Genomic DNA, 27,202 nt, shown 5'->3' on the forward strand with positions numbered 1-27,202 from the left:
GCATATGTAGCAAGAGGTATATGTCCCCAGTATATGTAGCCAGGGGGTATATGTCCCCAGTATATGTAGTCAGGGGGTATATGTCCCAGTATATGTAGCCAGGGGTATATGCCCCCAGTATATGTAGGCAGGGGTATATGTGCCCAGTATATGTAGCCAGGGGTATATGTGCCCAGTATATGTAACCAGGGGTATAATATGTCCCAGTATATGTAGGCAGGGGTATAATATGTCCCAGTATATGAAGCAGGGGTATATGTGCCCAGTATATGAAGCAGGGGTATATGTGCCCAGTATATGAAGCAGGGGTATATGTGCCCAGTATATGAAGCAGGGGTATATGTGCCCAGTATATGAAGCAGAGGTATATGTCCCCAGTATATGAAGCAGGGGTATATGTGCCCAGTTATGAAGCAGGAGTATATTATGTGCCCAGATATGAAGCAGGGGTATATGTGCCCAGTTGAAGCAGGGGTATATGTGCCCAGTATATGAAGCAGAGGTATATGTCCCCAGTATATGAAGCAGAGGTATATGTCCCCAGTATATGAAGCAGAGGTATATGTCCCCAGTATATGAAGCAGGGGTATATGTGCCCAGTTATGAAGCAGGGGTATATTATGTGCCCAGATATGAAGCAGGGGTATATGTGCCCAGTTCAAGCAGACGTATATGTCCCCAGTATATGAAGCAGAGGTATATGTCCCCAGTATATGAAGCAGGGGTATATGTCCCCAGTATATGAAGCAGGGGTATATGTGCCCAGTATATGAAGCAGGGGTATATGTGCCCAGTTATGAAGCAGGGGTATATGCCCAGTATATGTAGCCAGAATGGCTGGCTTCCAAACATCCCCCCAGGCGCCGGCCCTGCCTCCTAAGTGAGCCCTGGCTGCACTTGCCTGAGGGGAGAGACCGCCCGAGCTCATCCAGCATCACTACGGAAGACTAGTCAGTCCAATCAGGGGAAGGATGCGTGGCGCGGTGACGTCACGTCTTCAGAGTCATACCATAGCCATGGAGATCAGTGGGACGCCATCACCCCCGGCCGCCGCCGAGACAGGTAATGTATTCTGCGCCGCGGTCCGGGGCCCCCCTCCGCTCGTCAGAGAGAGCGACCTCCTCGACGCACACACGAGCAGGCGGCAGCTGCGCTATACCATCTGCCGCTGCTCGGATTCAGAGGAGGTCGCCAATGGGAAATACCACTTCCGGTCTCGGTGCAGGGGGGTATTCCGTACACCCGGAATACCCCCTTCTGTGCGCCAGTGTTTGCTGTACCTATTTTGAATGCATGTTGTGTATTTTAGTCCACAATTGTGGAGTTCTGCACACCTATGGCAGGTAGTCAATTCGGGTGCAGCCTCTGTTTGGAAGCGCTGCCAATGTCTCCTGCTGTACAAAACTCATGTAAGTATGCTTATGGCTAGCTGCATCCATGTGCATCAATTTGCATTCAAATTATAGATTAGGACTAGTGCATGATTTGCATCTGATTTGCATTCAAGGCATATATTTAGCCCTGTGGGGCTCTGCATGCCTCTGTTGGTCTACAATTCAGTTGTAGCCTATGAGCGCTGTCATTTGTTTGATGTTTGATATATAAAGTTGTATTATGTCTCCTGGCACTGGCAGCCGGAGGAGGGGCAGCACGAAAAGCAAGGGCAAGAGGAGAGGGAGCAGCATTTCCGCCGCCGTCGACAGGTCTGCCTCAGTGTCGATTCCACCGCTAGCCACTGGCTGTGGACGCACTGGGTGCCCAGCTCTTAGGGGGAGTCTTAGCTGCAGAGGCGCAGCAGCGTGTAGCAGCCATTTTCCAGCAGGGTGACCGGTGCAAATTGGAGGAGAAAGACGCCGAGCCTGTGATTGAGCTGATGGTGGATGAGCAGACCACCACCAGCTCTACAACAGAGACCTCCACCCCCACCAGCACTCCTGTTCGCAGGAGCAGCAGCAGTCGCCCAGCAGTGCCTGTGAGGGTCATCATGTCGACCCCAGCGGGAAGCCTGCCCTCAGTGAGCTTGTTATTCAGCCCAAACACAGCGAGCGCCATCAGGTCTTTTACAGGCATTTTTGAGGAGGAGATTTTGAGGATGGGAAGATTGTGAGATGAGGAGGAGGAGGAGTTCAAGATGGTGGTTGGTGGGGATTTTGAGGATGTGGATGCAGAAGAGGAGTTGGGGGGGGGGGGGTCATCATCCCAGCAATTGTTTGAGAAGGGGGCGGATAATGATGATGAGGTGACGGACCATGACTACCATCCACAGGAGGGGGATGTCAGCTCTGTGGAGGAGGAGGGTCTAGCACGGAGGATCAGCATTGCAGACATTGGCAGGAGCAGCAGTGGGTGTGGAATGCGGGACCCAGAGCCTGCTGCTTCATCTTCTGCCACTATCACCAGCTGCACCACTCAACCCCGGGCCCCAACCACCACAGTGAGAAAAGCAGCAGCATCCCATTCAGGGAGTAAGGTAATGTTCATGTCCCCAATCTGGCAGTTTTTTTCTCTGCCCACAGTGGACAGCAAGTTTGCCATCTGCAATGTGTGCAAACTGAGGCTGAGCAGAGGTTGTGATCCCTCCAAGTATGGCACCTCCAGTCTCCTGACCCATCTGGCAAAAAAGGATTTGGATGAGCATGAGGAGTTCAAGAGGCTGAAGGAAGGTGGCACTGGCAGTGGTCATCAGAGCAGCAAAAAAACACCCCCTCTGCCACTCCTGCCGACACTGAGGCCTGTTCAGGCAGCCAGTCCTCAGTGGCCTCCTCTGCTCCCTCCTCCGCTTCCTGTGCAAGCAAGAAATGCAACCAGACCCTGCTGAGCAAGTCCTTCCTCATCAGGACTTGTCGCATCCGCCAGCTGAATGGCTTGCTTGCACGGCCATGTCCTCCCAGCTCCTGCCATATTCGTTTGTGCAAGAGGGGAGCGACATGCATGCGCTCCTGCAGTGTGACGCCCCAGGCTTTGTGATGGCTAATGTGGGATGTGGGCTGGATCATGTGGTGGGTGAGCGGGTCCATGTGACCATGGACTCATGGAGCAGCCGATTTGGGACAGGCCGCTACCTGTCCTTTACCGTTCATTGGGTCAGTTTGTTGGAAGGGGGGGTGAGGAGGGGACAGCAGCATCAGGCATAGCAGCAGCAGCTACCCAGTGGGTGGTGCCACCCTGCAGCAGGGTCAGGGGAAGTGCAGCAGGTTCCTCTGATCCAGTTTTATCCTCCGGCACACCCGCCACCAAACACTCCCACCTCAGCAGCAGTGTGAAGCCCCGCCACTGCCAAGCACTGCTGGAGATGGTCAGCCTGGGGAAAGCCAAGCTGACGGCAGCCCACGTCATGGCCAAACTCCAAGAGCAGGAGGGGAGTTGGTTGACCCCCAGAGGCCCTTAAGAGTCGGAGAGGTGGTGTACAACAATGGGGCCAACCTGGTTGCTGCTATCGGCAGGGGAAACCTCACCCACATACCATGTCTGGCCCACGTCCTGAACCTGGTGTTGCAGAAATTCCTGCGCACCTACCAGGGGATGGAAACTCCTTTGGGAGTGGCAAGGAGAACCGTGGGTCATTTACGCTGCTCAGCTGGTGCCTCAGCATCCTTGGAAGCCCTGCATGAGGAGCTGAAACTGCCAAGGCAGCGGCTGATGATCGGCGTTCCAACAGGCTGGAACTCCACCCTGCCGATGTTGGAGCGGCTGGTTGAACAGAGGCAGACTGTCAGCCAGTACCTGGCCAATGCCACTGTGGCCGCCACCATGTCCGGGATCAGCACCACCAACCCTCCTGCCCCTCATCCCCAGTGCTGACTGGGGGCACATGCAGCAGATGTGCTCGGTGCTTACTCCCTTTCTGGAGGCCACCAAACATGGTCAGCCGGGACCGTGCGTTGGTGTGTGAGTTGGTGCCCCTGGTTTGCATGCTGGACAGGGCCCTCTTGGGTCTGCTGGAAGAGGGAGAGGCAGCCATCCCCCAGCAGAAGCAGTAGCCAGCTGCACATTCCACCTCTGTGGGGGATGAGGAGGAGGAGGACTTGCAGTTTAAGGAGTTGGAAGTCCCTGACCTTGATGATGAGGATGCGCAGCCGAGAGCAGCTGCAGTGGTGTGGGGGTGGAGAGAGCAGGAGGCCGACTCAGGGGTCAGAGAAGGAGGAGGAGGCTCTGTTGGCTCTGGGGGTGAAAACGTGTCTGCTGTGGCGTCCCTCTTCCCCATGGCAGTTCAGTGCACATGCTGCGGTGCCTGCGCAGGACCCAATGGTGATCCAGATGTGTGCTCGGGAGGACATCTGGATCACCATGATGCTGGACTCCTGGCTGAAGGGGAAGCTGGGTCAGTTCCTGCCTGCAGGAGGAGACCCTGCACGCCGAATGAGGGAGTTGCAGTGGTCCCTGGTTCAGCCAGTCCTGAGTCCAGCCAGCACAGCAGCAGGTGCCTGCATCCAGCAGCAGCAGGCACCCAAGAAACCTGCTGTCTCTGAAAAAGGCGCCCGACATGGATGGTGGCAGACTATATGGGGTCCTACAGTGGGCTTGACACCGACACCCCTGTGGACCCCTTGGAGTACTGGATCAAGTGCTTGGATATGTGGAGCGAGTTGGCACAGTACGCCCTGAAAGTGCTGTTCTGCCCGCCTTCCAGCATGCTGTCAGAGAGGTGCTTCAGTGCAGCCGGTGGCGTGGTCACCGAGAAGCGATCTCGTCTGTCCCCAGAGGCTATGGACAGACTTACGTTTCTGAAGATGAACCATGCTTGGGTGGAAGGTGACTTCCTGGCCCCTGTTGTTGGCAAGAGGGGGACATGACATGGCTGGGAATCACTATGCCTGCCTTACCACCTTTTACCACCACAACCTCCTGGCTCCGTCCTGATTAATAAGCCTGGTTCACAATTTTTTTTACAGCCGTAGTACCAACGCTACGTGCCATGGTCCAATCTCCTGCATGCTGCTGGCACACGTTACACCTGCTGCTGCATTGCCCTGCTCCTGCGTCATGTGCTCCCACTGCTAGGGTGCCACAGGCCATAGCTGCTATCTGTGAAGCCCAAAAATAGTGTCTTTTTTTAAGGTGTCTGGAATGAAAACTGTGCTGTCCGAATTGTGGGGAGCCCCCAATTGCGGCAGTACGACCGCTTCCTGGAACCTCACGGTTGTTATGGTTTAACTGTGCCGTGGTACCAACACTAGGTGCCATGGACTATCTATGCTGCCACACGTTATACTCCTCCTCCTGTCTCCTGCTGCCTGTGCTCCCACCGCCAGGGTGCCACAGGCCACTGCTGCTAGCTGTGAGGCCCCAAAAAATTGTGCAATTTTTTTTGAGGTGTTTGGGATGAAAACTGTGCTATCCAAGTTGTGGGGAGGCCCCAACTGCGGCAGTGCGACCGCTTCCTGGAACCTCCGCCAGGGTCCACACAGAACAATCTTCTGCTGCCAGTCTGCCACCAGCCATTACGCCACTACAATAGCTGCATCTATCTCCTCCTCCTCCTGCTGCTGTCTTTGTTTCCCACTGTCAGGGTCCACACAGAACAAATCTTCTGCTGCCAGTCTGCCACCACCAGCTATTACGCCACTACAATAGCTGCATCTACCTCCTCCTTTTGCTGCTGCTGTCTGTGTTTCCCACCACCAGGGTCCACACAGAACAAATCTTCTGCTGCCAGTCTGCCACCAGCTATTACGCCACTACAATAGCTGCATCTACCTCCTCCTCCTGCTTTCTCAGTCTGTGTTCCCCACTGCCAGGGTCCACACAGAACTGTATCTTCAGCTGCCAGTCTGCCACCAGCCATTATGCCTCTACAATAGCTGCATCTTTCTCCTCCTCCTCCTGCTGTCTCAAACTGTGTTTCCCACCACCAGGGTCCACACAAAACACATTTTCTGCTGCCACCACCAGCTATTACTCCTCTATAATAGCTACATCCTCCTACTCCTCCTGCTGTCTGTGTTTCCCACCACCTGGGTCCACACAGAACAATCTTCTGCTGCCAGTCTGCCACCAGCTATTACGCCACTACAATAGCTGCATCTACCTCCTCCTCCTGCTTTCTCAGTCTGTGTTCCCCACTGCCAGGGTCCACACAGAACTGTATCTTCAGCTGCCAGTCTGCCACCAGCCATTATGCCTCTACAATAGCTGCATCTTTCTCCTCCTCCTCCTGCTGTCTCAAACTGTGTTTCCCACCACCAGGGTCCACACAAAACAAATTTTCTGCTGCCACCACCAGCTATTACTCCTCTATAATAGCTACATCCTCCTACTCCTCCTGCTGTCTGTGTTTCCCACCACCTGGGTCCACACAGAACAATCTTCTGCTGCCAGTCTGCCACCAGCTATTACGCCACTACAATAGCTGCATCTACCTCCTCCTCCTGCTGCTGTCTTTGTTTCCCACGGTCAGGGTCCACACAGAACAAATCTTCTGCTGCTGTCTGCCACCAACAGCTATTACGCCACTACAATAGCTGCATCTACCTCCTCCTCCTCCTGCTGCTGTCTGTGTTTCCCACTGCCAGGGTCCACACAGAAAAAATCTTCATCTGCCAGTCTGCCACCAGCTATTATGCCTCTACAATAGCTGCATCTACCTCCTGCTGCTGTCTGTGTTTTCCACCACCAGGGTCCACACACAACAAATCTTCTGCTGCCAGTCTGCCACCAGCTATTACGCCACTACAATAGCTGCATCTACCTCCTCCTCCTGCTGCTGCTGTCTGTGTTTCCCACCACCAGGGTCCACACAGAACTTTATCTTCTGCTGCTAGTCTGCCACCAACAACTACTCCACTACATGACTACAATAGCTGCATCTACTGCCTTCTCCTGCTGCTGTCTGTGTTTCCCACTGCCAGGGTCCACACAGAACTATATCTTCTGCTGCCAGTCTGCCACCAGCTATCACGCCACTACAATAGCTGCATCTACCTCCTCCTCTTGCTGTCTGTTTTTCCCACCACCAGGGTCCACACAGAACTATATCTTCTGCTGCCAGTCTGCCACCAACTACTACGCTACTACAACAGCTGCATCTACCTCCTCCTCCTCCTCCTGCTGTCTGTTTTTCCCACCACCAGGGTCCACACAGAACTATATCTTCTGCTGCTGGTCTGCCTTCAACTATTACGCTACTACAACAGCTGAATCTACCTTCTCCTCCTGCTGCTGCTGTCTGTGTTTCCCACTGCTAGGGTCCACACAGAACAAATCTTCTGCTGCTGGTCTGCCACCAGCTATTACGCCACTACAACAGCTGCATCTACCTCCTCCTCCTGCTGCTGTCTATGTTTCCCACCGCCAAGTTCCATACAGAACAAATCTTCTGTTGCTAGTCTGCCACCAGCTATTACGCCACTACAATAGCTGTATATTGTTGAAAAAAAAGGTTTAATTTTTTTTAGATGTCTGGGTTGAAAACTGTGATGTCCCAATTGTGTATTGGACATAAAGTGGGATTCACGACCACTGTCTGGAACCTCCTGATGTTGATTTACAGCCATTTCTTTCTTCTTTTTTTTTATTATTATTATTATACCTCCCCACATAAACAATTGCTGTTTTTCTTAAAAAAAAAAAAAAAAAAAAAAAACACATCATGCTTCATGCATCATTTACTATAAAAGACGTTTTGGAAGCAATTTAAAGGCCAGTTAGTAATTTCAGTTCAAATACCAAATTTTTCCAAATAATTGGTCTGAATTGATCCAAATAATTTCCGAATAGGTCGAAATTCAAAACTTTGGACTTATCCACATTTCGGGCTATTCAAATTCGGATCAACTTAAATATTAAAAAGAGGTATCAGAGGTACCACTGCCATGGATGCACCAGGTTTTGTATCTTTTTTTTGCTGGTTTTTGCTCTCTAAATCTAGGTGCATCTTATGCTCAGGTGTGTCTTATGGTACGAAACATTTGGTAGATAGCCTGATTGTTTAGTACTGATGAGGGATATCAGGTGTCAAACATTTCTTTTTAAGAATAATGTTATTGTTAATTGTATAAGTTCTTAGCCTGTTTGTTCTTGATCCTCCCTGTTACTCCTGTTATAGCCTGGTGTAGCAGGTAAATGCCAGTGAACTGCATTGCATTTTTTGAGTTTATGATTAAAGAATTTTTCTAACGGATATTGACTGATTGAGTCTACTTGGGGCAGCAAGTCACCACTACCTCCCTTTTTAATCTGGTTTTAACCTGTTCAAAAATTAACCAAGTATTTTGAGTCCACCTCTGGTGGTGGGGTGTTACTCCTATCAGTTTGTCATTTCTATAGAGAGTGACATTTAACCCAAGTGGGATAGGGTCTAATCTCCCCACCTGCTACTACAGTGGTTGCCTTAGTGGTAACCCCCTTTATGAGTACCTTTCTTTCTTCTGATTCTCGATTGTTCCGTTTTGTGTTTTTCAAGATGCAAAGATTGCAACAAGTGCACATTAAATAATTAGAGATGGCTCAAACCTCAGATTACGCGAACTTCCGCAAAAGTCTGCGAACCGGCGAACTCAGCGAACCGCAATAGACTTTAATGGGCAGGCGAACTTGAAAAACTACAAACACTTTCTGGCACAAAAGTGATAGGAAAGATATTTCAAGGGGTCTAACACTTGAAGGGGGGCATGGCGGAGTGGGATACACGCCAAAAGTCTCGGGGAAAATTTCGGATTTGACACACAGCATGGTTATAATCCCTAAAGGACAGAAATCACATTGCCTTCCTAAATTGGAGGCATAAAGTGCTTGAAAACATCTTGCGTGTGTAGATATGGATCAGCAGGTAGTGTGTAATGATCCGCTCAGCTGGCTGTACAGGCAGACAGCTGTTTGACCATTCCTTGACTCTGTGGGGTGCAGGTCTCTGGATAAGAGACCTGTCTTTGCTTTGCAAGCTTCAGACCTGCTCTGCTGAGGAATTTGCATATACTGATTATGCAAATTCCCTAGTCGCCTCCCTTGGAGGCTTGCAGCATAAATACCATCTGATCCCACAGTCCTTTGCTGGTCATCATGGTTTGTTACTGTTGAAACACTCCTGGAGTGTCAGCCTTGCTATTGTTTGCTTAAGATTATCTTAGAGTATTCCTGGGGACTGCATTAGGCATCTGTCTTCTGTTTGTCCTTGCGATTGCACTGTCGCCAGCGGTTGGCGATGGTGAATCGTTTGCCCCAGAACCTGGATCACACTTGCTCTGGCGGAAAGAGCAGTGGATCCTACTAAGCTCTGTTTCTGTACTTGGATCACACTTGCTCTGGCGGAAAGAGCAGTGAATCCTCCTAAGCTCTGTTTCTGTACTTGGATCACACTTGCTCTGGCGGAAAGAGCAGTGGATTCTGCTAGCCTGTTTCTGTAGTTGGATCACACTTGCTCTGGCGGAAAGAGCAGTGGATCCTTCCTGTCCTGTCCCTGAACCTAGATCGCACTCGCTCTGGTGGAAGAGCGGTGGATCTTATCTGACCTATTCCTGTTTCTGTTTGTTTGTCTGTCTGGATCGCACTCGCTCTAACGGTAGCAGCGGTGGTTCCTTTTGAACTCTGTCTGGGAGTGTAGGCCAGAGCTGCGGTTGCTGCTGGCTGCTCCTTCTCTCTGTCTTGTCTGATACGAACGCTTGCTGTAGGCTCGGTGGGTTAAGCGTTAAGCAAGCGTTCGCTTTCTCTATTTCGTGTTTGTGTGGCGTTGGTTAGGTAGGGTGGCGTGCTTGTCTCTGTTGCGCTTATCGTGCGGAGACCGCGCTGTAAACGCGTTCGCTGTTGCAAATGAGTGCGGTGTTCGCGTTTAGCTAGCGTTTGTTATTTTCCTTATCTTCTCGTTGTTTGCTGTGCCTTTGCTACTCTCGTGCTCTGTCTTGCTCAAGTCTTGTGTCACTTCTGGCAATCGCCTCTCTCGCGATTGCGTTCCTACTTTATTTCTGCTGTTGTGTGTGCACCATCGCGGGTTGGCGACTAGATTGGTGCACACACATGCATTCTGTCCCTGTGCTCATTCTCATTCGCAATCGCTTCTCTTGCGATTGCGTTCTCACTTGGTTTCCACTGTTGTGTGTTTGCCGTCGCAGGTTGGCGATGAGATTGGTGGACATACATACATCCCTTCTCTTTCCTTATTCAGTCTTGTGTCGCTGTTAGCAATCGCCATCTCTTGCGATTGCTTTCTCACCTGATCTTCACGGTTGTGTGTTCATCGTCGCTGGATGGCGACTAGATTGGTGGATACACATACACCCTGTCCCTGTGCACTCTCTCTCTTTAAGGGCTATCTTGCCCTGCATTGCTTCTCCTCGTACAATTCCTACCTGGCATCTGTGGCTGTGCAGAGGATCTGTTCCTCTGCACTCCACGGCTCCATCTGCCGGCAGGAATTCCCCTCTACAGGTGCATTGCACCTTTTGCTGGGTTCTCTCAGATTATACGCTTGTGGAGGATTTCCGCAGTGTCAGCGCGCATCCTGTGCGCTGACCACAGAAAGAATTCCACAATCGTTACATAGTGTAAGTAGTGCACTGCTTCACACTGACAGACCAAACTTACTGTGTAACGCACCGCAAACAGCTGTTTGTGTAGTGATGGCCGCGCTGGACTGGTGCACACGATGACGAGAGTGCAGGCTATGGCGGTTTTCAAGCCCATATGGTCCGGCTGAGATAGCTCAATGACAGAACAACAATGACTGTCCAGCTGATCGAATTTGGCCTGTCCACAATGAACTGCCCCCCAAAACACTCATATAGCCGGTCATTGCTTCATTGTGATACGCAAGCTCCTTCATCACGGCAAGGTAACATTCACGAAGGGGAATTGACACTTGTACATGCCTTTTGTTTTGTTGTTGCAGCCAAAGTGCAGCCAGAAAAATTAGGCAGGCATGTACAAGGCTAGCAGCAGCCTTAAAAATTCAGGAATCCACCTGGAGTCCTGGACCCTGTTGGTTGTGGCGGAGAAGGCAGTCAAGCAGCCTGCAGGCAGAGATGCTGTGTGGTGGGACTGACTTAGTTTTGGGGCAGGCAGCAGCGGACGGCAGGCAGACATAGACAGGGATGCTCATCCAGATTACCCTGAGATCCGAACTTTTTTCAGCTATCCGATTCGGATTCCGGATTTTTGTAAAAATTCGGATAGCTATCTGCGGATAGTTTCACCCATGACCCGGATATCCGTGGATTTTCCGACTCCGATTACTAGTTCAGTAACAAAAAGCACCACCACGTTTCTCTCTCTCTCATTTTGTCTTCCAGGGATTTGTAGGCTGTCAAAAGCAGGCTCACATACATTGGCCAAGAATCAAACCCAGGTCAACTGCTTGGAAGGCAGCTATGCTCACCACTATACCACCATTGGCCAGGAATCAAACCCAGGTCAACTAACATTACAGGCTGAAGCCAGCCATTTCACTCATCTCTTCAACTACAAAAAAGGCCCAGGAGTAGTCTTAGCTACTGTAATATCTATGTTACGGCAGGACCATTTTGCCCATGCGATAAAGCGAGGTGCAAAAATAAAATCATGCCTAACAGGGAATGGTTTCAATCCATCAACCTCTGGGTTATGGGCCCAGCACACTTACGCTGCGCCACTCCGCAGTCTGCTTACATTTTTATACAATCTTCACGTTTAAGAAGGGTACATTAGTTGAAATAGTTACACTACAATCTATGTTACAGTAAGGCCCTAATGACTCTTTCTCTTAAGGGGCTATGGCCGCCGATTGGCCCATGTGGTAAAGCAAGGTGTAAAAAACAAAGTACACCTAGCAGGGGATGGTTTCAATCCATCAACCTCTGGGTTATGGGCCCAGCACAATTCCGCTGCACCACTCTGCTGCCACACAGTGAATGCTTCTTTGTAGGAAAAAGTGTGGTGCAATCAGTTAACACATTCAGCTGTTAACCGAAAGGTTGGTGGTTCAAGCCCACCCAGGGACGGCCTTGCCTTTTGTGTTCAACTGTTGTCCGAAGAGAACCCCAGATAGTCATTTAGCAGCAACTACATACACAGTCTCTGTGGCACAATTGGTTAGTCCATTTGGCTGTTAACCGAAAGGTTGGTGGTTCATGCTCACCCAGGGATGGCTTTGTGTTTTGTGAAGGGAACTAAGGTACCCTTCTTAAACTTGAAGATTGTATAATGTAAGCAGACTGCAGAGTGGCGCAGTGGAAGTGTGTTGGGCCCATAACCCAGAGGTTAATGGATTGAAACCATCCTCTGCTATGCATGATTTCATTTTTGCACCTCGCTTTATCGCATGGGCAAAACTGTTTCCATAGCCCTGTAAGAGAAAGTGTAATAAGGGCCCTGCCGTAACATAGATATTACGGTAGCTAAGACTACTCCTGGGCCTTTCTTGTAGTTGAAGAGATCAGTGAAATGGCTGACTTCAGCCTGTAATGTAAGTTGACCTGGGTTCTGTTCCTGGCCAATGGTGGTATAGTGGTGAGCATAGCTGCCTTCCAAGCAGTTGACCTGGGTTCGATTCCTGGCCAATGTACAGGTCCTTATAAAAAAATTAGCATATTGTGATAAAGTTCATTATGTTCTGTAATGTTCTCATAAACATTAGACTTTCATATATTTTAGATTCATTACACACAACTGAAGTAGTTCAAGCCTTTTATTCTTTTAATATTGATGATTTTGGCATACAGCTCATGAAAACCCAAAATTCATATCTCAGAAAAATAGCATATTTCATCCGACCAATAAAAGAAAAGTGTTTTTAAGACAAAAAAAAGTCACCCTTCAAATAATTATGTTCAGTTATGCACTCAATACTTGGTCGGGAATCCTTTTGCAGAAATGACTGCTTCAATGTGGCCTGGCATGGAGGCAATCAGCCTGTGGCACTGCTCAGGTGTTATGGAGGCCCAGGATTCTTCGATAGCGGCCTTAAGCTCATCCAGAGTGTTGGGTCTTGCGTCTCTCAACTTTCTCTTCACAATATCCCACAGATTCTCTATGGGGTTCAGGCCAGGAGAGTTGGCAGGCCAATTGAGCACAGTAATACCATGGTCAGTAAACAATTTACCAGTGGTTTTGGCACTGTGAGCAGGTGCCAGGTCGTGCTGAAAAATGAAATCTTCATCTCCATAAAGCCTTTCAGCAGATGGAAGCATGAAGTGCTCCAAAATCTCCCGATAGCTAGCTGCACTGACCCTGCCCTTGATAAAACACAGTGCACCAACACCAGTAGCTTACATGGCACCCCAGACCATCACTGACTGTGGGTACTTGACACTGGACTTCAGGCATTTTGGCATTTCCCTCTCCCCAGTCTTCCACCAGACTCTGGCACCTTGATTTCCGAATGACATGCAAAAGTTGCTTTCATCCGAAAAAAGTACTTTGGACCACTGAGCAACAGTCCAGTGCTGCTTCTCTGTAGCCCAGGTCAGGCGCTTCTGCCGCTGTTTCTGTTTCAAAAGTGGCTTGACCTGGGGAATGCGTCACCTGTGGCCCATTTCCTGCACACGCCTGTACACGGTGGCTCTGGATGTTTCTACTCTAGACTCAGTCCACTGCATCCGCAGGTCACCCAAGGTCTGGAATCGGTCCTTCTCCACAATCTTCCTCAGGGTTCGGTCACCTCTTCTCGTTGTGCAGCGTTTTCTGCCACACTTTTTCCTTCCCACAGACTTCCCACTGAGGTGCCTTGATACAGCACTCTGGGAACAGCCTATTTGTTCAGAAATGTATTTCTGTGTCTTACCCTCTTGCTTGAGGGTGTCAATGATGGCCTTCTGGACAGCAGTCAGGTCGGCAGTCCTACCCATGATTGCGGTTTTGAGTAATGAACCAGGCTGGGAGTTTTTAAAAGCCTCAGGAATCTTTTGCAGGTGTTTAGAGTTAATTAGTTGATTCAGATGATTAGGTTAATAGCTCATGTAGAGAGCCTTTTCATGATATGCTAATTTTTTGAGAAGGACCTGTATGTGAGCGTGCTTTTGACATCCTTCAAATCCCTGGAAGACAAGATCCAAGATTCTCCTCCGGAGGAGAAGGAGGGGAGGAGGGAGAGAGATGATAAATGCCTCAATTACCCTAAAAACACTTTTTAAAGCTATTTAAAGGGCACTTCTGGTTTTCTATCCAGATATCCAAATGCGACCGGATATCCACAATCACGTGGATATCTATGCATTCGGATTCGGATATCCGATCTGGATCCAGATATCTGGGTATCCGGATCAAATCGGATTTCAAAAAGTATTATCCGAGCACCCCTGGACATAGATGCTGTGTGGTGACTGACTTAGTCTTCGGGCAGTCAGTAGCCCTCCGGGATCCATACCTCATTTATTTTGATAAAGCGGAGATACTGAACACTTTTTTGACCTAGGCGACTTCTCTTCTCACTGACAATGCCTCCAGCTGTGCTGAAGGTCCTTTCTGACAGGACACTTGAGGCAGGGCAAGCCAGAAGTTGGATGGCAAATTGTGACAGCTCTGGCCACAAGTCAAGCCTGTGCACCCAGTAGTCCAGGGGTCCGGAGTGGGAGCCTGAGAAATGGCTATCACCACACATCTAAGTAAGGACCCAATGTGCTGTATAAGTAATGTACCTGCCCTGACTGTGTTTTGCAGACCAGGCATCTGTGGTCAGATGGACCCTTAATCCAACACTGTGTGCCAGAGATGACACCACTTTCCTTTCAACATCACGGTACAGTCTGGGTATTGCCTTTTTAGAAAAATAATTGTGGCCTGTTATCTTCTGCTGTGGTGTCCCAATCACCACACATTTTCGGAAGGCCTCAGAATCCAACAGCTGGTATGGTAACTAGCTAAAAGTTCTGCTAAGCCAGTTGTCAAGACACCGAGCAAGGGGATGACTGGCAGATATTCGCTAATTCCGCTCAAAGATTTCCTTAATGGACACCTGGCTGCTGTGGGCAGAGGAGCCGGAACCGCTGGTATAATGCAGTGTGCAGTCACACAGATGCAGTGAAAGGTATGCACTGACTGGTATAACTGTGCAGTTACACAGATGCAGTGAAATGTATGGGAATCAGGGTTCAATTCCGGTCTGAAAAGGGAGTCTGAGAAATGGCTACCACCACATATCCAAATAAGGCAGCAGGCACAACACGCAAGTCCTGACTCAGGGAGGTAGTGACAAAAAATAACAATACAGGAGGACTCTTTCGAGGCCCTGCTGACTACTGTATAATGATGAAACTAATACACTTGAAATCCTTTAATGAGAATCTGTTATGGAGGGCTAGTCTGCCATCCATTTAAGTGAAAAGTATGCACTGATTGGTATAATACAATGTGCAGTCACAGATGCAGTGAAAGGTATGCAGTGGCTGGTATAATACAATGTGCAGTCACAGATGCAGTGAAAGGTATGCACTGACTGGTATATAAGACAGTGTGCAGTCACACAGATGCAGTGCAATGTATGCAGTGACTGGTATAATACAATGTCCAGTCACAGATGCAGTAAAAGGTATGAAGTGACTGGTATAATACAATGTGCAGTCACAGAGATGCAGTGAAAGGTATGCACTGACTGGTATAAAACCGTGTGCAGTCACACAGATGCAGTGAAAGGTATGCACTGACTGCTGGTATTATACAATGTGCAGTCACAGAGATGCAGTAAAAGGTATGCACTGACTGGTATTATAATACAATGTGCAGTCACAGAGATGCAGTGAAAGGTATGCACTGACTGCTGGTATAATACAATGTGCAGTCACACAGATGCAGTGAAAGGTATCCACTGACTGTGCTGGGCCTGGCACAGTATAGCAATTAACAAGGGCCAGCTGCGAAAGACAGGGCTGTATATGCAGTGTCAGTGGCACACACACACACACAAAAAACACATCACAAGAACATTAGCTCTCAAATGAGTTTTTTTGGGGTGCTTTTCAGCTACAAATATCAGCAAGGAGCAAGCTAACAAGAGCTAACTACCGCTTTCCCTATCTCTCCAACGTCTCTCCCTTCCTCTCACTAAGCAGGCAGCAGACAGAGTGAGAGAATGGCCGACGCTACTGCCTTTTATAAGGAGGGGCGGGGGGTCCAGGAGGGAGTGCAGCCTTATTGGCTGCCATGTGTCTGCTGATTGTGATGTAGAGGGTCAAAGTTTAGCCCAATAATGTAGTATAGGGGCAGGTCGAACTCGCTTTGTGTTCGCGGTTCACCGCAAACGCGAACCCCCGGGGTTCACGAGAACAAGTTCGCAGGCGAACTGTTCGGGCCATCTCTATAAATAATATCTAACAATTAATGGGAAGGACATGCGCTTACCTGGATCATGTGCATGTGTGAAAGAGCCGAGCAGGTGACGGCATCTGGCTACGTCCTTAATAACGTTTTTTGACTACCGGTAATTAATTCCTGGTTAAACTTGGATTTTTTTGAATGGGTAACTTTTGTTGATTTTATTTTTGTTTTCACCTATCAATTAATTATAAATTTACTGGCTCTACTCTTTGTGCTGATTACAGATCTGTATACAGTCTATATTTGTATCTAATAAAAATGTGTTTTTCAGACTCAAAATTTAAGCCAATACTCTAAGATCAAAAAATAAGACATCCTAGATCTGAATGAATGAAATATTCTTGTTAAATGCTTTGTTCTTTACATAGTTGAATGTGCTGACAATGAAATCACACTAAAATGATCAATGGAAATCAATTTATCAACTAAAGGAGGTCTGGATTTGGCGTCACGTTAAAAATTAAAGTGAAAAAAACAAACCAACATACAAACAAAAACACTACATTCTGATCCAGCTTTGATGTTATGGGCTTCATTCATTAAGCTGCACTGCTAAAGCAGAGCAGCTTAATGTGCAGGAGTGCATGCTATGCACACCTTACTAAGCAGCGCTCACTGCCATGTAAGGAGCGTGCTTTCCCTTAGTTACATGAGCTGCTCCAGTAGCAGCACACATAAATTTAAATGTGGGCAGTCCTCTGAAGTATCTCTACTGTGATACTTCACTAGCGGCCGCTACTATGACAATTAACATGTTAATTGACATAGTAGTGGCTACTAGCGAAGTATCACGGCAGCGATACTTCACAGGACTGCCCGCATTTAAAGTTATGTGCGTTGCTACCGGAGCTGTTTGCATAACTAAGGGAAGGCACGCTCCTTACATGGCAGTGAGCGCTGCTTAGGGCCTGTTCAGACTATATGCGTTCCTAGCCGTTTTCAGGGAACATGTCCGGGTACCAAAAACGCATAGAAACGGCTCCTAATGCTTTTGAATGGGCTAGTTCACATGTATGCGTATGAGACGCATACGTTTCTCATCCGCATTGCTGCACGCAGTTCTGTGTGATACGCATAGAAACGGACGCAATGAAAGTCTATGGACGCGTATCAAAAACGCGTACTATTGCGTTTTTAGCGTCCGTTTTCCTTTGCGGTTCCCATAATTCTTTTTTTTCCCCTGGGTCACGTGTTTGTGCAAAACGCAATAGAAAACGCATTCAAACGCAAGAAAAACGCATGCGTTTTTCAACTTGCGTTTCTTTGAATTTATACGCGTTCTACAAACGCAGCAAGTATGAACAGGCCCTAAGTAAGGCATGCATAGCACACACGAAATCCAAACAACCCCTGCGCTCCAGTCCAGGTTTTCAAAGATCGTTCAACAATTCTCTATAGCTTTTATGTTCCTGCTGCCCGGCTCTGCTCCAGAACTCTGGAATGTGTATAACTTTAAAACAAAAACAAGGAGCGCTCCATGGTGCATTAACATAAAAACTGTTTATTTCGCAATAAAAAGTTATACTCACAATGTGCAAGTGTATGGTTCGCTTGTCAGCGGTAAGCCTTTCCGCTTGGCACTCCGGTGGCCATGACACTCACGCTGTGGCCAGCAGCGCGGTCCCGTTGGACTCCGTAGCTCGTCTCTGGAGGGGTGGGCGTGGCTTAGTTTTGGCGTGCTTGTAGCGTCATTACGCGTTTCGGCACTCTGCGCCTTCGTCACATGACGCTACAAGCTGAAGCACGCCTTTTTGTATTGCCGTCTGCCTGCGTATCCATGGCAGCAGCTGGGGCGGCGATTGGGAGGCTCGCCGTGACGTTAGCGAGGGGGCGTGGCTGGCTATTACCAGGAGATCTATTATGTGACATCTCCAATATAGAGTTGGAACCGCTCTGCTGGCCCTCAGCGAAACGCCACTAATTGGCATCATTATTTTGCATGACAACAAAAAAAACATTAAATAAATACAATACTCTCAATAGTTAAAATCTTTAAATTATAAAGAATAAGAAGATTTTTAGATTAAAAATCACGTTAAAACATGATAAGAACATATGTGCAATACGCAAATTGACCATATTAATTCATGTCTATACCTTCTTCAACTGATGACATTTCAACTTTCCCTTCCTCATTTATGTCTGTCACAGTAGGAGTACCCGTAACAGTCACAGCATTAAGGAACCTGTTCTGCCTATCAGCTCTTATCACTAATTCAAGCTTTTAGCTATACAATACACGATACATGAGTCAGTTTTTGGCACTACAATAAATTACTCAAAGCATGGTGCATAAAAGACCACTTATTAACATAATTTATACTGTTGCTAAAAAAGCATATAGCATGCTCAATTTTAATAAATTACAACGAATAAAAATATACGGCGCTGTGTGCTGAATGAATTAGGACCTATTTTATTGAAAGAAGAACTGGGAAGGGCTGATACACTTCAAGCCCCTCTGTAATGTTGGGGGGAGAGAGAGAAGAGCCCATATAATAGCATAGTTGGTCTGCTTACACTTGCGGCTCTTATTGTTCGCTTCACTCGTGATTCATTACATGTATTAGAAATATTGCAAAAATACAGCTGGGAGAAAGAATACCTTTGGGTGTCACTTGATGTTGCTTCATTATATACGTGTATACCCCACGAGAAAGGGTTGGAAGCTGTCCAATACTTTTTGGTCCAGGATGGTTCCGTTCCTATAACTCAAGCACAATTCATTTTAGATTTGCTTGAGTTTGCCCTCAAACACAATGATTTTAATTTTATGGATCAGCTTTACTTACAAACCTGCGGTACGTCTATGGGGGCGGGGTTCGCACCCAGTTTTGCCAATCTGTACATGGCATACTGGGAGAGCCAGCATATATGGTCTTCTAACCCTTACTCCAGAAATTTGGTATGCTACACAAGGTACATAGATGACATTTTAATCATCTGGAAAGGCAGTCCCAGTAGGCTTGCGGAATTTTTTGAATATTGTAATAATAATAACTTTGGGTTAAGTTTTACACATGTAATTTCGAACCAAAATCTGGTATTTTTGGATCTTGAGTTGTTTTCCGATGCTAATGGGGTCATTAGCTCTAGGACACATTTCAAGCCAACATCTGGAAACTCCTACCTCCATGCATCCAGTTGCCATAATTGCAAATGGATCCAAAACATCCCCAGGAGTCAGTACCGTAGATTGAGGCGCAACTGCACCTCTGACAAAGATTATATACAACAGGGGGAGATATTATCTAGAAAATTTATTGAAAAGGGGTACCAGAAAGATCATGTTCAGAATGTTTTTGAAGAATTTAAAGTGAGGCCACTGGCTAATGAGGAACGCAATAACCCTAGAAACATCAAACCAGATATTTCATTCATCACTCCATATACTGAGGAATCAAGAAAAATTAGGAACATTATACTACAAAGTTGGCCAATACTAAGACAGGATCCTTTGTTAAAAAATGTTTTGCCTGAACAACCAGGGGTCAGCTTTAGAAAGGCTAAATCTATTAAGAATTGTATTGCTCCTAGTAACATTAAGGACAACATATCGAAAACTAATAATATGTTCCCCACTGTAGTTGGTAATTTTAGATGTAACATCAAAAGGTGCGGTTGCTGTGCCTTTACGAAACACAGAACAAAAGAAATAATAGATGGCAACCAACAACCCACTAAGATTAAAGAGTTTATTAATTGTGGGAGTGATCATGTAGTGTATCTTCTGTCTTGCAACTGTCCCAAACATTATGTCGGCAGAACCACCAGACCGCTCCGCCAACGGTTTTTTGAGCATAAACGCAATATTCTTGAGGGGATTGAGAAACATAGTGTCCCAAAACACTTTAAGGAACACCATTGTAGTGAAACCGATACACTCACAATTATGGGCTTGGAAACCATCCCCAAAAAATTACATCAGGGAGAAAGATACAGGAGACTTTGTGAAAGAGAAACATATTGGATTTTTAAGATGAACACTCTAACATCAGAAGGCCTCAATGAGGCACTAGAGATTTCTACGTATCTATGAATTAATGCAGATGTATAGATATGTAACTTACTACCAACTATTGTCATTCCTCTCTCTTTTTCCCTACACAGATTTTACATCCATAACTCAAAATAGTCGCATATAGTACAGGAGGGTGGTGAGTAATTTTTAGATAGCTATTAGTAGGCATTTGCATGGCTTGCTGGCTATCTGACTTATTAACACACAGTTACCCTGCCTGAAGCGCGGCAGTTTTCCCTACTCATCACCCCTTCTCTCCTCCTTCCCTTTTCCCCCCCTTGCCCTACACATCCACTCCTGATTTTCCCTGCTTCCCTTCCCTCCTTTCCCCTTTCCTTTGCCTTTTCCTTCTCCCGATCCTTCCTGCACTAATAAAGTTATGCTGCAGTAGGGTCTGAAGCGACCAATAAGAGCCGCAAGTGTAATCAGACCAATTATGGTGTTATATGGGCTCTTCTCTCTCCCCCCAACATTACAGAGGGGCTTGAAGTGTATCAGCCCTTCCCAGTTCTTTTTTCAATAAAATAGGTCCTAATTCATTCAGCACACAGCGCGTATAGTTTTATTCGTTGTAATTTATTAAAATTGAGCATGCTATATGCTTTTTAGCAACAGTAAAAATTATGTTAATAAGTGGTCTTTTATGCACCATGCTTTGAGTAATTTATTGTAGTGCCAAAAACCGATTCATGTATCGTGTATTGTATAGCTAAAAGCTTGAATTAGTGATGAGAGCTGATAGGCAGAACAGGTTCCTTAATGCTGTGACTGTTACGAGTACTCCTACTGTGACAGACACTAATGAGGAAGGGAAAGTTGAAATGTCATCACAGTTGAAGAAGGTATAGACATGAATTAATATGATCAATTTGCGTATTGCACATATGTTCTTATCATGTTTTAACGTGATTTTTAATCTAAAAAACTTCTTATTCTTTATAATTTAAAGATTTTAACTATTGAGAGTATTGTATTTATTTAATGTTTTTTTTGTTGTCATGCAAAATAATGATGTCAATTAGTGGCGTTTCGCTGAGGGCCAGCAGAGCGGTTCCAACTCTATATTGGAGATGTCACATAATAGATCTCCTGGTAATAGCCAGCCACGCCCCCTCGCTAACGTCACGGCGAGCCTCCCAATCGCCGCCCCAGCTGCTGCCATGGATACGCAGGCAGACGGCAATACAAAAAGGCATGCTTCAGCTTGTAGCGTCATGTGACGAAGGCGCAGAGTGCCGAAACGCGTAATGACGCTACAAGCACGCCAAAACTAAGCCACGCCCACCCCTCCAGAGACGAGCTACGGAGTCCAACGGGATCGCGCTGCTGGCCACAGCGTGAGTGTCATGGCCACCGGAGTGCTAAGCGGAAAGGCTTACCGCTGACAAGCGAACCATACACTTGCACATTGTGAGTATAACTTTTTATTGCGAAATAAACAGTTTTTATGTTAATGCACCATGGAGCGCTCCTTGTTTTTGTTTTAAAGTTATGCGTAGCACACACTCCTGTACATTAAGCTGCACTGCTTTAGCAGCGCAGCTTAATGAATCAAATGTCCTTAAAAAAAAGGCCAAAATGAGGCTCAGTAATGTATGTGGCCTCCACTAGCCTGTAAGACCTCCTTGCAATCCCTGCAAATGTTCCTGATGAGGTTGCGGGTGGTCTCCTGAGGGATCTCCTCACAGACCTGGACTAAAGCATCTACCAACTCCCAACACCATTATTGACCCACTGCAAACCGGTCATGTTGGAGGATGTTACAGGCAGCAAAACGTTCTCCATGGCAGCTCCAGACTCTGTCACGTGCTCAGTGTGAACCTGCTTTTATTTGTGAAAAGCACAGGGTGCAAATCTTGGTGTTCTATGGCAAATGCCAAACATCCTGCACAGTGTTGGACTGTGAGCACAACCCCCACCTGTGAACATCAGGCCCTGATACCACCCTTATGGAGTCTGTTTCTGACCATTTGTGCATTTGTGGCCTGCTGGAGGTCATTTTGCAGGGCTCTAGCAATGCTCCTCCTGTTCCTCCTTGTCCTGCTGCTGGGTTGTTGACCTCCTACGGCCTCCTCCACATCTCCTGATGTACTGGCCCGTCTCCTGGTAGTGCATCCATGCTCTGGACACTACGCTAACAGACACAGCAAATCTTGCCACAGCTTGCATTGATGTGTCATCCTGGAGCATCCTGATGTGTCATCCAGGATGGCACAACAATGCGAGCTGTTGCAAGAAAGAAAGAGCCACTTGTGTGGATTGCAGGCTCAGTCTCATAATACCACTAGTTTGAAAGTACCACCAGCATTCAAAAGTGACCAAACCAACAGCCAGCACTACTCCTTTATTTGGGATGTCTTGCTAATTGCCTATAATTTTCACCCATTGGCCTCAATTCACTAAATTTATCTCCTGTCTTTAATAACTCTTCTAGAGTTGTTACCATGGTGATAAGGCATGTAGTATTCAGGAAACATTTTACCTTAGGCAAGCCTAAAGTTAACTCTTCTGTCTTTAAATTAACTCTCCAATCCTTAAAATAACTCCAAGCTGTTAATTAGCTGCATGTGAAAATAACTACAAAGGAGATAAATTAACTACAGAGGAGGTAAATTAACTACAGGAGAGGTAACTTAAGGAATGAAGAGGTAAGATAACTCTCTCACGTGTGGAGGTAAGTTTTCTCTTGCCTTATTATCTCTAGCATGATCTTAGTGAATTGAGGCCATTGTGTATTCTATTTGCACGACAGCATGTGGTATTGATTGTCAATCGGTGTGGCTACCTAAAGGGGCCCATACACTTAACGATTTTCCCGCCTATATACAGCAGATTCAATCACTGTGATTGAATCTGCTGTGAAATCGTTGCGCAAACGCTGACCGAACAATCGATTTACGTCCAAAATCAATCGTTCCCTTCGATCCATCCATGCGGAAGATTTTGCTCGATCGCCGGCAGGTCGGGAGTGTGTCGATAGCGGCGTTCGAACGTCTGACGACCGCTAGCGGCAATACATTACCTGATCCGGCCGGCGCGTATCCCCGCTGTCTCCACTGCTCCTTCTCCGCTGGGCTCCGGCAGGCTTCACTTCTTCCTGTCCAGACAGGAAGTTTAAACAGTAGAGCACTCTCTACTGTTTAAACTTCACCGGACAGGAAATTCAGTGAAGCTGCAGCCCTGGAGCCCTGGAGTGGAGAAGAAGACAGCGGAGACCGGGGGACTCGCGCCGGCCAGATCAGGTAATGTATAGTTGGTGGGGGGCGGCGGCAGCTTCACAGATGGTGAATCGATTTCATGCTGAAATCGATTCACAATCTGTTTGCAGTAAAAGCAGCCATACGATCCCTCTCTGATCAGATTCGATCAGAGAGGGATCTATCTGTTGGTCGATCTGATGGCAAACCGACCAGTGTATGGCCACCTTTAGTAGAGAGTTTGATTTCACTGAAGTGTGAATGACTTGTAGTTACATTGTGTTGTTTAAGTGTTTCCTTTATTGTTTTGAACAATTTTTGCTGCATGATTTCTGTGTAGTATGTGTGACAAGGTGTATGGCTGGAGTATGTCTTAAATGTCTCCCTCTTTACTAAATTTAGAAACTTAAGAGGTATGGGAAACATATTACTTGGGCATTATTTAGTGTGCAGTTGTACCGATATCTGATCTTGGGGTGCTCTAAGAACCTCTTATTAATCCTCACATCCCTTTTTATGTAGTTTAATTCCACCTTGCAGTCCACTTGCATCTAAATTTTTATGGTGGGATACTGGCAAAATAGTATGAACGATTTAGGAGAGCTCGTGGGTTGATCTAATTAAAGAAATATATTTCTGATTTGGGTACATTTTAAGAAATGGAGTGTGCTGTTGGGAAAAAAAATAAGACAAGTCCACCAGTTTATGTCCCTGTAGTGTAGTTAATCATATACTCTGCTATTGGACATGTATAGGCTCTATTAAGTCTTGGTATGGGTGGTTGGTGAAAGTGGGCCCTGGGGAGTGAAAAGTAAAAATATGGCCCTGTATATGGATGAACTTCACTTGCACTTCATATATAATATTGATATTATACAATATAAACGTTTGATTGAGATATGAAGTGTGGATATGTGAATATCAAGTCTTTAGCTAATTAATTTATCACACCTTGGCAACTATCAGTCTCAGAGCAGCTTGTCATATATAGGAAGAACCATGGAAGTAGAGTACTTACGTGCCATCTTGACGTGTTATGGTATAGCCATACTTTGGATATTTCACAAAAGATACATTGACACCAACTAAAGGAGTTCCGTCTGTGGTCATGACTTGTCCTCTTATTAGTGAAACAAGGCTGCAAATAATAAGTTTACATATTAAATGACCACTTCATCAGTACTAAAGCTGGAGAATTTAATAAAAATCATTATATATCGCAATCTTAAGCAGTTAGAAAGAACTGTGGAACTGCTCATACTTACCTCAGATTGTTTACCATTTTTAATGTGCACCTCTGATGTACAATCAAAAACTATTATACACCTAATGATATCAAGTTATAATGTATCGGTATATTCTGTTACTATATTAAGACTCACTGATCTGTTACTATAAGACTCACCGAAGTACTGTATCAGCTGGGTTCCGTCTTGGTCTTTTCTATATCTGATAGGGGAAATGCTGGGCTCTTTTTTTGAAAGGGGGCAAAACTACACACCAGAAGCCAGCTCTCTCTAAAGAGACTTATTACAGTTTACACAAGGGGTAGGGAACCTATGGGTCGGGAGCCAGATGTGGCTCTTTTGATGGCTACATCTGACTCACATACAAATCAGTAGGGGTTGAATCACTAAGCTACACTGCTCAAGGAGCGCAGCTTAGTGTGGCAGCACAAGTAAAATTTTCAAAGTAGTTTGCGCTACTGCTGTAGCATGCACTACTAATTTACTCGCACTACCCTAAAACGAACAGCTGCTCCAATTGTCCCACTCTGGACCCTGTCAGGTCCAGCTACTTTGTAGAACGGGATCCCCGCACTTTGATTGGCCCAATAGGCTGCCTGTTACTTGACAGGCAGCCTATTGGGCCAAAGTGCGGGGATCTTGTCCTACAAAGTGAATCAACCCCCAAGTCATACAAGCTGTGTATTAATCGAACAAGACACTACATGTTACGGATAAAACATCCTTCATCAGGTGTAAAACCTGATGAAGGATGTTTTATCCGTAACATGTAGTGTCTTGTTTGATTAATAAACAGCAAGCTGCATGAGCAATCCAGCTGAGGCAAGGCACCGGCAAGTGTTCAGGTAGCTTGAGACCTGAAAAAGCTGTTTTCCAGGCACTATTTGTTGCGCAAATTGTACAAGCTGTTGCTGATGTCGCTGAAACCCATTTATGGCTTTCTCAGCCAAAAAGGTTCCTGACCCCTGGTTTACACTGTTTTTGTAGTGACATGAAACAGTTTTGCTTTGATATGTAATAGACTATTTAAAGCAATATTTTTTTGCACTCAAATAACAATGCCCACTCATTTAACTATAAAGTGTAGAGAAACCGAGAGCCCAATATAGTGTAGTATGTTAAGCACAAATGAAGTAAAGGTTATCGTGAGAAAATTATACTAACAAACATGGGTTACCACAAAGGCAACCACTGTATAGGCAGGTGAGGAGATTAGACCTGTCCTCACTCAGGGATTAGAAGTCGCTCTCTGTAGATGCGAAAGGAGGTAGATCACCCCTCCACCAGGGGTGGACACGGTATAGCAGGAGAACAGAGGCGCCAGCAGGATAAAAGCGGATAAAAACTTTAAAATTTGCTGGGAGGAAGTGGTGGACTTACCTCCATAAAGCAGACATGAAAGACTGTCTGAATAGCAACAATCACATTTATTAAATAGTACCCCAAAAAAGTGCAACGCGTTTCGCAGGTCCAGCCCACTTCATCAGGCAATAAACATGGGGACAAAACTGTAGACAAGAGACAGTACATTATGCTTTAGTAAATTCTGCAGTTACAAATTTGCATATCAATATATTGCATACCATAAAGCATACCATATGAAAAATTGCTTCGTGGAGATGGCATAAAAGAGTTGGGTGTACAAGTAAACAATAGGGGGTAGAGGCTATGGTGCTCGTGATAGTAATGGGCTATGGGGTGTTTTTTTCACAGATTTGCAATGAGTGGTATTAGTAATGGAAAAGGGTAAGCGTAATGAGTAATAGAGCATTGAGAAGAGTAATGAGTAATAGAGCATTGAGAAGAGAACAGGGAGCCAGAAATACAGGGTTAAGTGTTCAAATAAAATAACATAAAGAACTCACCAGAATTTCGGCTATAGCAGGTGTAGCGCCTCAGTGAAGTGGTGAGGCCGCTCAACTCCATATATATATATATACAGGTTCTTGCTAAAAGGGCCAATTAGATGTGTGGGAGGTGTTAGGTGGGCGGGGTTAGGGCGAGTGTGCGAGCAGCCAATGCGCTCTCACCACCTGTGTTCAGTGAGTTGGGTTTTTGGGAAGGGTGGGCGGGGTTAGGGCGGGCTTGTGAGTAGCCAATGGGCTCTTGCCACCTGTGTTCATTGTATTGGGTAGTTGGGTACAGGTATCATGGTGACCAAATGTGCAGCTGAATAGCATACTGGCTGAATAGAGTACTGGTTAAGGGCACTGCCTTTGAAATGGGAGACCAGGGTTCAAATCTTAACCAGGGCCAGTACCTACTTAGTGGTGTTTGGATGCTGTAAATGGGCAAAAGAATAAATTAAGTAAAAAAAAAATATGCAAAGGTCTTTTTCAAGATTTAAATAAATATAATGATGATATAATGATAAATATAATTAGTATATTTGACAGAGGGATTGATGTGTAAAAGTATTTAGCTGCCATCTAGTGGACCAAAAAGTTATGACCCGGTCCTAAGACACAAGCATAAATAGACATGGAAGAGCAACATAAAAATTAATAGAGACATATATAAAA

The 27,202-nt window shown here is 46.3% G+C and overlaps 1 protein-coding gene across 6 annotated transcripts in view; it reads right to left on the minus strand.

Annotated features, from left to right (window-relative positions):
* TENM2 (teneurin transmembrane protein 2) overlaps window positions 1-27,202 on the minus strand; it is a 4,210,084-nt gene that overhangs the window by 2,171,052 nt on the left and 2,011,830 nt on the right. For all 6 annotated transcript variants that reach the window (XM_068277420.1, XM_068277423.1, XM_068277418.1 and 3 more), the window contains one exon: window positions 24,452-24,571. In XM_068277420.1, the coding sequence (XP_068133521.1) occupies window positions 24,452-24,571 (120 nt within the window). The remainder of the gene's footprint in view (window positions 1-24,451; window positions 24,572-27,202) is intronic.

Source organism: Hyperolius riggenbachi, chromosome 3 (assembly GCF_040937935.1).
Source record: "Hyperolius riggenbachi isolate aHypRig1 chromosome 3, aHypRig1.pri, whole genome shotgun sequence".
Taxonomy (NCBI): domain Eukaryota; kingdom Metazoa; phylum Chordata; class Amphibia; order Anura; family Hyperoliidae; genus Hyperolius; species Hyperolius riggenbachi.